The sequence below is a fragment of the Haliotis asinina genome, chromosome 2, assembly GCF_037392515.1.
Source record: "Haliotis asinina isolate JCU_RB_2024 chromosome 2, JCU_Hal_asi_v2, whole genome shotgun sequence".
Lineage (NCBI taxonomy): Eukaryota > Metazoa > Mollusca > Gastropoda > Lepetellida > Haliotidae > Haliotis > Haliotis asinina.
In genome coordinates this window covers 98384293-98396650 of record NC_090281.1, presented here as the reverse complement: position 1 = coordinate 98396650, position 12358 = coordinate 98384293, and the positions used below count along the sequence as shown (strand labels likewise).

The window sequence follows — 12358 nt, the reverse complement described above, 5'->3', positions numbered from 1 at the left end:
TGAGCAAATGAATATTTTTGGTGTGGATAAGTTTGATTATTCTTTTGTAACCAGAGTTTGTAATCATAGTGATGATGGATTTGTCGGGATTGGAACTGACAGCATCAAGTATGGAACATTTGGTTGCATTATGTTACTGATTACTGTTTGCTTGTTCAGTTCTCATCTCTGGCATTTAGGTGATGGGTCATGAGAGATGGTGGTGTATCAGCTGGTCACAATGGATTGGACATGGAGAAGTGAGGTTCTGTTGCTTGCAGAAAGCAGGGTCCCCCCATCTGATCCCTGGTTCATGTTGTTTGTCAAGTTCTGATGCCTTCATTGTTGATCCTTGCAAAACTTGACAGACATTTGTGTACTCACTCATTCAACCAATGATGTCTGCCTCCATGGTGTCGTGGTTAGAGCGTCCACAGGGAGAGGACAGGTCATGGGCTCATGTCAATGTTATACCAAAAGACCATAATATGATCTGGCACTCATTAATGGGTACAACAAGGATTGGTTGGCTTGGAGAGAGTACAATGTGTGAGAGTTGTGTATTCTTGCTCAACTGTGGCATGTTGTCTCAGTGAGCTATGAAACCGGTACAAGTCTGGGCTAGTACAAGCAGGAACACATTCACATGCATGCATGTCATCATTGTCGTATGAGTGAAATATTGTAAAGCACACCCTACTCGATGTTAGTTTAAAACTGTGTTCACTTTGTAAACAAATATTTGGAAACCTGAGAGAAATCAGTTGGTGTCCTTCACAATAGTATGTTCATGATGACTTATGGTCTGTTCCTATGAATGAAGTGTTTAATATCCTGTCTGGCAGCAGACTCAGGTGTGAGTTTCCTCAGCTGCCTCACCCACCAGGAGAAACATTCACAGGATATTTTGAATTGTAACACATGTCCATGTAGAAGAGTTTATTTCTTTCTTGTTTACTACACAGAGATAATGAGACTACCATGGGCCCAGTGTGTACAGCACAAAGAGCCTGCCTTCATTGGCCTGAACATGAAGCACCATGCTCACTGGTTGAAGTACACACGCGTGTTTACAAATACCCATTCTTACGAGTTTGTTAGTAGCTGCACATCCTGTGTAGAAATGTCACCCAGCTGCTGATTTCTGCCCCAAACATCATGTAGGGAAACCCCACTCCACAAATCTGGCCTAATCAACCATATTGCTAACATATGCCGACTACCATGCTAGGCACAGCCTTAGCTAGGAACTATTCCACACACTACAACTAAGTAGTGTTAGAGTAGGGTAGTTATGGTCAGATCAGTGTAAAACCAAGTTTACATACCAACGTACTTATATACTGGCAGAGACTATGCTTGCAATACGACCAACTGTAACATGGATGTGAGTTGCTGGTTAGCCATGACCATCCAACATGGAACACTGTCTCACTAAGTGAGTTGCATTTTACGCTGCACTCAGCAATATTCCAGCTTAAAGGCAGCATTTGTAAATAACCAGACAATCACATGATCAACCAACAGCATGAGCATTGATCTTCACAACTGGGAATCGATGGCGTGTCAGCCATCTCAGCAAGCCTGACCAGTTGTTCCTGTCGGTTGCCTCTTAATACAGGCGTGGGTTACTGAAGACCGATTCTTACCTGGGTCTTCATGGGTCTCGTCACACCAGATACTCGAGTTTAAGCTTGACAAATCTGATCCGATTGACGTGCCAAGATATCACTGAAACACTACTACTCACCCACTCACTCACGCACTCACTCACTCACTCACTCACTCACTCACTCACTCACTCACTCACTCACTCACTCACTCACTCACTCACTCAGCTGAAAGTGGAAAGTTTTTCCAAGTTATGTGGCAACTTTCTTGTGTGGGGTAACACCAACCTCTCAGTCTCAAGATTGTGTGCAAAATATTTCAAATAAACTGTTGGTTGGCCATGTTTGCTGCACCGGTTCACCTACTAGTGATATTAAATGTCAATTTGTGTAAAGTACTAGTCATCCAAGCCCTATTTATGAGAGTACAGCCTCTTTAAGTGTCGTTTGCCCCTGGGATTGTACACAGAATAGCTACAAATATTGTAATAAACAAGTTCACACGTTAACAATAGCCATGAAAAATGATACAAAACATCCACATACCTGTCGTGAATAATATTTTGTCTTTGTGCTGTTTGAAACAACTAGAACATGTTTCAAAATGTAAATAAAGTTTTTTTCACCTGTAAGACAGCAAGAAAGTAAGTCAGTTAATTCAGGTAATAAAGATGTCTTAATTCTCATTAATCATTGGAAACATGGCCCATTGCTTCCAGGTGTGGGGAAAGGCCTTGGTGTCCTGGCAACTCACAGTGCTTGCTGGGAAATATATTCTTCATGATTTATGACAGGCAGATGATGATATTGTCAGAACAGGGAATATAATGTTAAGTTTTGAAACGTTTTTTTTTCTAGAATGCATATGGAAATACATATAGGTGTGGGTTCAAATACAGCATTTGAAACTGATTAGTCCTGTAAGGGTTCCAAGTTAGAATTGTTGACCATGATATTGGTCATTAGTGACACCAAATAGATTGGATGGTCATCAAACAGGTGTTTGTGACTTGACAGGTCAAATTTGGTCATACTGTTGAAGTGTCCATAGCCACTCATAACGTCAGTTCCTGGATTGTATGTCGATATTCAATAATGTATAGACTGCTTGTTACGCTGACTGAATATTAGTGAGCATAATTTGTTTTAAACAATAACTTCCAACTCTTTCAATCAGCACAATATTGGTTACGACTGACACCCGGTAGCTTCAACACATATACCTTTAAACTCCACATTGATGAAACATGTCGTGATAGCTGTCTAGAGGATTATATTAATGTCTTAATTTCTTTAGTTAGTATGTAATTATACCGTTTAAATGTTTTCAAGAATTACAGCAACTTTATCCCAGAAAAGTTTGTTCAACCTGTAACTTGTAAAGAGTTTCTTTATATTGTAGAGAGTTGCAGTGCAAGTTAGGTGTCAGTTTTGTAACTTTTGAAAGAGCTTCATCAGTTTACATATTTTGAACTTACAAAAACAAACAAGGGAATTTTGATCAACCAAGAACCAATAAGCACATGTTAATGGAATGTTTTCAAATTTAGGGAATCACAGTCCATATCTATTGCAGAGGTGTTATATTTTGATATTTTCAATTTTGTTGAATATTACCACAAATTACATCTCTTGAACTCAAATAATGTCAAATTTGTTCAACCAATAACATGATGACCAATTAATGGAGTATGTTTATGTAAGTGGGTGGTATATGTGTAACTATGTGTAATTACTGCACCTGGTTGACAGAGACAGATGTTGTCCCCAGAGCTTACACTGGCTCAAGTGTCTACAGCTAGGCCAGTACTCTCATCATGTAGTGTACTGAAATAATGGTATCACAACTTATATCTATGTAACTTACCTAATAGGAAACTTTCTGTTTAAAACAATGCTCATCAGGTCTGCTGTCCCAGTAAGGGAACTACATGGCAAACCCTTTTTCTATGTTCCAGTTGCTGTCCTGTTGCTAAATGCATTACTAAACCATACCCACTGACTCATTCACTCACTTTTCTTCAAACGTTAGGCATGCCGCCTTAAGACTTACATTGGTATCATTGACATATTTAATTCATCCTAATGAAAACAATGTGTGCATGTAATTTGCATCTTTTCTTTACAAGGAAGATTGCCATCACAGCTGGTGAAAAAATGTCAAAAATATTGCTCTCGCATAACTTCTTTCATGTCTGTCTTTTATGTACAAACATGACCAGAGCCCCAACAGTGGGTCATGCCATTTGTAACTGACATGCGAATAAGGCTGGAGCCAGAGAGTTCATTCATAACCGAGGGGAAGTAGGTTACTGTGTCACTTTCATCTCAGGTGGTCGGATCCTGGCAGAAGCTTGGCTCATTCTGGTCTACAATGACAGTAAACTGCAGAATGTTTCTTAAATATGCTTACTCTATTGTAATGGTGGTCCGATGAATTCAGATGATCGAAGATTGGTAGCGGTGACAAATTGACCAAATACACAATCACGTTTTCTCATAGTTGAATATCAGCTATTTGTTTTGAATACTTGCTTGCTTCAACCATATATTTCTCGGTTGATTTTGCCTGTTACATTTCATAAGCACTACCACTTAATTCCAAGTTGGATTTGAATTTAGCTTGAAGACTCCAGGACATTTACATTCCTAACGTACTAGTCATCTTTAAAGATGTAAAATTTGCAAATGCATTTTGTGCAGTGTGAAAAAAACCCTCAAAAGGACTGCATATTATTTCTTCATATTTTGTTTTTGTGCATTAACAAACATAACCAGGACAATTTGATAATGACACCAAGCAACCTTTTTCGATGAATATTGTCATGAGGGCTTAACTGAATGACTTTAAAACACTTGTCAGCAAATAAGAAATCTTGTATTATGTCTTGAGTGAAAATTCTGTGAGTCAGATGCAAGAAGAATATTAGCAAGTAACAATTTTTCACTTTTTTTGATACGTTTTGAAGGTTTTTACCCCCTTAATTAGTTTGGTGACTTACTCACCAGGGGTCAAAGCTAGCTGTTCATTGCTGGAAGTTCTGGAAAGTCCTTTAGAAGTTGGACGAACATGAATACATGACACATTTTTATGGATTGCTACTTCTGTGTATTCTGTATATGAAGTTTCAGAGCTGAATGTTATATGTTATAAAGTGTTATGTGATTATGTTCACTGTTTGTTTTGGATAAGTGGTGATTAAAAATTGCTACTTCTCAGAAGGAAACAACTAGTCTGTCTACTTCACAGGACATGCAGTTGATGACAGTTGTAATCTGTAACTTCACAGGACATGTAGTTGATGACAGTTGTAATCTGTAACTTCACAGGACATGTAGTTGATGACAGTTGTAATCTGTAACTTCACAGGACGTGTAGCTGATGTCACTTGTAATCTGTAGCTTCACAGGACGTGCATCTGATGGTCAGTTGTAATCTGTAACTTCACAGGACATGCAGTTGATGACAGTTGTAATCTGTAACTTCACAGGACATGTAGTTGGTGACAGTTGTAATCTGTAACTTCACAGGACATGCAGTTGATGACAGTTGTAATCTGTAACTTCACAGGACATGTAGTTGATGACAGTTGTAATCTGTAACTTCACAGGACATGTAGTTGATGACAGTTGTAATCTGTAACTTCACAGGACGTGTAGCTGATGTCACTTGTAATCTGTAGCTTCACAGGATGTGCATCTGATGGTCAGTTGTAATCTGTAACTTCACAGGACATGCATCTGATGGTCAGTTGTAATCTGTAACTTCACAGGACGTGCAGCTGATGGTTATTTCATTTGGACTGACGATGTCAGTAGCGTACCAGATTTTTAAATATAATAGTTGATTGGATGAGTGGTCTGGTCACTTGCAATCTAGAGGCCCCAGGAAACTGTTGCATATAAGGCATATTCACTGACATTACTGAAAAGTATGATCTTAAAAAGTAAATTCCTCATTTTTTTTTATGTATATAATATGTAATGACATTTGATATCTTTAATAAATTTATTCAAAAGCAGATTTGACCAGAAGTTCAATATTGACCCACTAAAATCTTACATGGACAGCATTGTAAACTGAGTAAACTCTAGCATGTAATGATACCCTATTACCTCCTTCATTGGTATCAGGGTTATAGCTACACCTGTCAGCATGAAGCATCAAACTGGCTGCGTGCACCTGTGTGTACCCTGCCAAACAGCGCTCCTATTGGTGGTCAGTGTAAACATCCAGCTTACAAAAGTCATGTTTACAGTCCTCTCGTGACGATTTAAGTTTAACCTCTCTGTCAAATCTTTGATTGCTGTTGTTCTTAAGAATTGCAGTCTATAGCATTGACACCTGAGAGTATTGCATTAACATCCATTCTTTAAAATGGGTGGAGAATTGTATGAGAGTGATTACAGGATAAGGCTTCTTCCTTGGTATGCCATGGCAAGGCTAACTCACCCAATATGAGATAGGGCACAGGACACCATGGCAATGACAAGGCTAATTCATCCAATATGAGATAGGGCACAAGACACCATGGCAATGGCAAGGCTAACCCACCCAATATGAGATAGGGCACAGGACACCATGGCAAAGGAAGGGTAACATACAGTGTGAGATAAGACTCAGTCAGGACTGGGTGAATATGATTATAATCTCCTTTCCATTATAAACTCCCCATCTGCTACCCACCCTATCTGGAGTCAAACCCATCCACTCTACCCAGTCAGGCCACTATACCCCATCACCCCACCCACCTATCATACCAGAACTCTTCCCACTTAGAACACAACCATGTCCCCTCTACCCTGTCAGACTCCCCACCCCATCGCACACAAACACACACTACCTTACCTTAGCCATGCTCTCTCCACCCTGGCAGTAAACACACCCTACTCCACCCTATCAAAACACAACCCTCCCCTCTCTATCCTGTCAGAACACAATATCCTCCCCCACTTGACCCTGTGAGAACACGACCCTCCCCTTTCTTCTCTGTCAGAATACCACATACACACACATGCACACACATTGGTGTCAGAACACAATCCTCCCCAATCTACCCTGTCAGAACACAACCCTCCACCCACCCTGTGAGAGCACTAGCCTTACCCCATCACTCCTCTGTCATGGCAGAGCAGATTGCAGGTGTACTAAATAGGTGCTATGAGATTAGAGCTATTTGTGTGTTACTGGGTTGACACTGATCTCCAAGGAGTATTCAGCCGACATGTTCTGTCCTGGGGTCACCCTCACTACATCCCCCTAGATTGTAATTTATGAGTTGGCAGAATTGGAGTTTGGAGGAACCAGGTACAATAATGCCTCTCCACTGACTCTGTCACCTTGCGTTATGACATCTATTGAAGAGGGCAGCTTGAAAAGGCATTAAATATTTCCTGAGATGGATGCGAGGGTGGCTGAAAGAGAGGCAATATTTGTTCCAGCCTCACTGGGATGTGTAAGGTCACTCTGTTGTCACCAACTTCCCTTATCAAATTGATTTTCATTGAAACACTTAGTTGTACTTTATAATTAAATTGCAGGGAAGTGATTGCTTTTCAGCCTTATGAAAACCTAAGGTGTGGTGGTCGTGATCTTTGCACTGTTGTTGGTTAGGATAGAGGGTGACTTGGGGGGTGGTGTGATGAGGACATGTACTGAGATGACACTTAAGTCATTTGAAATGATTTGTTAACTGGGTGTGAAGTGTCTGATAATTTTTATCTATTCAGAGAAAATCTCAATAACTATAAATGCCAGAATGTCATCTGATTTCCTTGATTGAGGAGGAATTGAGCAGTACATTAGGTAATGTATTTCAAGTTTTATTCAGCCAAAGTCTGCAGCAGTTGTCAATGAAAATTCCCAAACTGACATTGCAAATTTCTCAGTTTCTGCTTATACTGTAGTACCATATGTTAAGTCTCAGTTAAGTCTTAATTTTCTCAAATCACATGTCATGGCCACTTTTTTTGGAGACCTCTGAAGGTCCGGGATAGAATAGACCTTCAGCAACCTATGCTTGCCTTAAAAGGAAACTATGCTAGTTGTAAGAGGCACAGGATCGGGATGTCAGGCTCGCTGACTTGACTGAAACATGTCATCGGTTCCCAAATGCACAGGTTGATGTTCACGCTGTTGATCACTGGATTCTCTGGTCCAGACTCGATTATTTACAGACTGCCACACTATAGCTGGAATATTGCTCACTCACTCACTCACTCACTCACTCACATTCATCTGGCTTACATGATGATTACATATGCTTGCACAAAGTGATTGTTGCAAACAGCTGGACTACACTGGTTACATATAGCTGGATTAGACAGTTAAATACATTTGGATTAGATACTGGTTACAGCTGTGTTAGACAAGGGTTACATACAGCTGGGTTAGGTGATGGTTACATACAGCTGGATTAAATGTTGGTTACATACAGTTGTGTAAGACCATTTTTCCTAAATTCATACCAAATGTCAAATTACCTAACTGAATTTTCATGGGTGTAGGGTACGTTCATGTTACAAAAGGTGCAGGTGTTGTGAGAGGTGTGTGCCATAATGAGATTTTGATGCTATCCCCCCATGCCCAATCTTAACTGTGGCCATGTAACACCGCAAGCAGCTTGTCAACAAGTCCTGGAGTATGGAATTCAATCCTCTCAATACACTGGTTTGGTGGCAAACAATGTTCAGTATAAATCTGGACTTGTTTTCAATGTTCTATCCATGTATGTTTGAAAAAAAAAGTAAGAAAAGTGTATTATTCATTTTGTTCCTGACGGGATTAGTGGACATGTCACCGACAGAAACTGTGGTCACTGTTCTACTACTGATTGTTTGAAATCATCTTTAGTTGACAAAAATGGAGAATAGTTACCAGGGGCCCATTTCACAAAGCTATAGTAGTGCTGCAACTTGCCGCAAGTCTACATTACAGTATAGGAGGTACGTCAGTTGTAGCGCTTCAATAGCTTTGTGAAATGCGACCCAGTTTCTTAAATGTCATACTTTGACTTCTTATTGTTGTTCTTGGACTGTTACATTCAAATTTTTGAAGACAGAGTAAGAACTAACCACATTTACTGGTCAAATTATTCTGTACAATGGAATGGCCTTAAGTTTGTTAGTGTTATATACTACCGACAAGAAATAAGGGAACTAATGAAATAATAGTGAATTTGAAACTGCTTTAAATATCCACTAAATCAATTTTAGGCGTCAAGTTCAATATCTTGTGTGTCCACCATGTTGGGCAACACATTCACGGCACCTTGATGGCATGCTGTTAATCAATTTCCAGATGGTTGCCCGTGGTATTGCCCGCCATTCCTCTTGGAGAGCTGCACCAAGCCGGGCCAGGTTGGCGGGTCCTGGGTCCCTGGCGTACACCCTTCGACCAAGAACGTCCCAGAGATGTTCAATTGGGGACAGGTCTGGGGACTTAGAGGGCCAGTCCAATGTCTGGCCCGATGTTTTCTGGCATTATCATCTTGGAATACAAAATTTCGGCTGATAACTCTAGCCAATGGAGCCACAACAGGATGCAATATTTGGTCAACGTATCGCTGACCAGTCATGGCTCCGTTAATGGTGACCAAATCTGATCGTCTGTCATGTGTAATCCCACCCCACACCATGACACTACCACCTCCATATCGATCATGGTCAAGAATTGCTGCTCTGGCATATCGCTCCCTGCTCCGACGCCAACAATGTTTTCTGCCATCTGTGAATCGTAGGCAAAACCTTGACTCATCAGAGAACATGGTGTAACGCCAGTGGCGCATAGCCCGTCCCTGATGCTGCCTAGCCCATGCCAATCTTTGGCGCTTATGGTGAGCTGAAAGGGTGACACCCTTAAAAGGCCGTCTTGCTTTCAGACGAGCTTGATAGAGTCTGTTTTTAACGGTTGAGGTTGAAATGCGTCTTCCAGTGAGTGTACGGAATTCTCTATTGATGGCAGGGGCCGATTTAAACCTATCGCGTAGAGCAATTAACGTAATGAGACGATCCTGTCGTGGTGTCGTTGATTTTGGTCTACCATGCCCAGGTCTCGTTGCAACCCCACCCATTTGACGGTACTTATCCCACAGGCATGAAATTACACTTTTTGATTTACCCATCTGCCGGGCAACTTCACATAATGATGTCCCCCCCCTCTATCATCCCCACAAATCCCATTTTGTTGCTTCACCGAGATACTGCCTCGGAGGCATTTCTGTCAGTAAGTGTCAATTTCTATTGCATTAGTGATTGCGACTTCTCCAGTACATTTACAGGAGTTAACTTCTGTATGCATGTGTAGCATGTGCTGGGCATGAATTTTGGGAGATACGCCACGATAACGGACCCTGTCACAGTCAAAGTCATCTATATTCAATTTCTTGGTTCCCTTATTTTCTGTCGGTAGTATATATACCTGCTATAAAAACAGCTGTAGAAATAACACACTGCTCAGATATATGTAAAATATACATGTATTTTGATCACTGAATGAAATTCTTTAAATTAGTCATTTTGAAGAATTTTTGAACCAAAGTCATGGTAGACTGGAAGAAAATGTGTGCACAGCTGTGCAGTTTCAGACATAGTTTGCAAGAAAGAATGCACACATTGATCCTAACATGCAACAATGGCTAGCATTTATCAGACCTACATCTCAAATGCTCAGCTGTCCTGTCTTGTGATGATTTACCTCACTCTTTTTAAACAAAGTTTATTCCCACCTGTTTGTTTGCACAAATTTGCTGACAGGACACATTGTTGTTTGCTTCACAGTTCAGACCACTAAAGTAACTAAAATACAGTGTTAATAGCTTTCAGGTTCAGTTTCTAAATATTAGTGCAACATCAGCCTTGACTACAGTCACTGTACAGAGTACAGTCCCTTAGGTTTGCGAGGAAACTATGATTGTGAGTTTGAATCCCAGATTTGTCCTGAATGTTTTCCTGGTTTGTCTGTGCCATGATACCCATCTTTATTGATCTCACCTCTGAAACATCTGCGATCTGCATCACACCAAGCTGACATGGTGACACCATGACAACACACCAAGCTGACATGGTGACACCATGACAACACACCAAGCTGACATGGTGACACCATGACAACACACCAAGCTGACATGGTGACACCATGACAACACACCAAGCTGACATGGTGACACCATGACAACACACCAAGCTGACATGGTGACACCATGACAACGCACCAAGCTGACATGGTGACACCATGACAACGCACCAAGCTGACATGGTGACACCATGACAACTTGACACCCTGCAATACCTGAGTTATTGTTACTTTACTCAGAAGGTGACCAATGAGCAACAAGGAAAGTATAGAATTGGAGAAAATGGTGGATTATTCTTGGTGTGTAAGCATTAACACAGTGTCCACAAATGTCCAGCATCTGCATCACGCAGGTTTTTTAATAGCACTATCCCAACGTGCTTCATATTGCTGTCATCAATATTCAAAGCAGAATCAAACCACACTTAGTCTCTCACTCACTCATCCACTCAAACCTCTATCTACCCACTTCAATGATGACTGGTTTCTTGTTTTCAGGTGAAGGCGCTGCCAGGTCTCGGTACAACGATTGATGTCATTCTGGTTGATGGGAAGATTAATGAGGGAGCCACTGTTGTCTTGGCAGGAACTGATGGACCAATCGTAACACAGATTCGAGGTCTGCTTATGCCGCAGCCAATGAAAGAACTCCGTGTCAAGGTGAGATGTTGCCAAATTATTTCGGGAAAGCAGTTTTTTCACACCTACATTTATTCACAAATGAAGTATGCCTTACAACAAATATCTGTTTCATTTCTCTTCAGCTGTTATTTCCAGAAATTATTCTGCAGGTTAGCTTCAGAAATTTGACAAAGATACTTGCAGTTGCATTTTGTCCCTTTTTATTGACCTAGAAAATCTGTTAAAACGAAACATAATTCTTTAGAATTGTTCTGCCCAAGTCTATTGTTGCCAAACATAATGTTTTTTACATTGTGATCCACATAGACTTTGTATTGTCAGTGCGAATATTGTTGAGTTTGTTGAAGGCTGAAACTATATTTGCATGCATGCATTGTCCTTGTAGCTGCAGCAGAAGCTGCTCTGTCTATCAAGATGTCATCGAATGTTAGGTTAAACAGGATGGGGACACACAGCTATGTTGGCAGTTACCTTGATGATAAGACACAAAGCCTGCTCAGTCTCACATTGTTTGCTGTGTCAGCAACTCTGGATAAATGACGACACCGATGATTGGAAGTCTGAATAATGTCACAGCCAACATGATTATGTAGACCTTGGGTCCCTAGGCTAAGACCAATTCACATTCTGTGACATCTGTGGCCCAATAGATATTTTGTGCCAATTGCTAATAGAAAGGTTGCTTTTAGTAAGACTTGTGGAAAGTATTTATCACTTGTTACTTTGAAAAATCAATTTTCATGGTCAGAAAATATTGAAACATGGAGGCAGAAAATGGTGCAAAGAATGTTTTCAGCTTCTTACAAAAATATGAAAAATATGTATCATTTCTGGATCAATGTTATATTAAAAATACTGCTCAACGGAATTAAACATCACCCTGCATTTCATGTCACTGCAGTAATTGGTGGTGGACCCATAAAGATCCTGGCTAGAATAGATCTTCAGCAACCCATGCTTGCCTGGATTGTCTGGTCCATACTCGATTATTTACAGACTGCTGCCATATAGCTGGAATATTGATGAGTGTGAAACTGAACTCACTAATTTGGAG

At 40.6% G+C, this 12358-nt stretch overlaps 1 protein-coding gene across 2 annotated transcripts in view; it reads left to right on the top strand.

Annotated features, from left to right (window-relative positions):
* LOC137274670 (eukaryotic translation initiation factor 5B-like) overlaps window positions 1-12358 on the top strand; it is a 107652-nt gene that overhangs the window by 42581 nt on the left and 52713 nt on the right. For both annotated transcript variants that reach the window (XM_067808001.1, XM_067808002.1), the window contains exon 19: window positions 11161-11322. In XM_067808001.1, the coding sequence (XP_067664102.1) occupies window positions 11161-11322 (162 nt within the window). The remainder of the gene's footprint in view (window positions 1-11160; window positions 11323-12358) is intronic.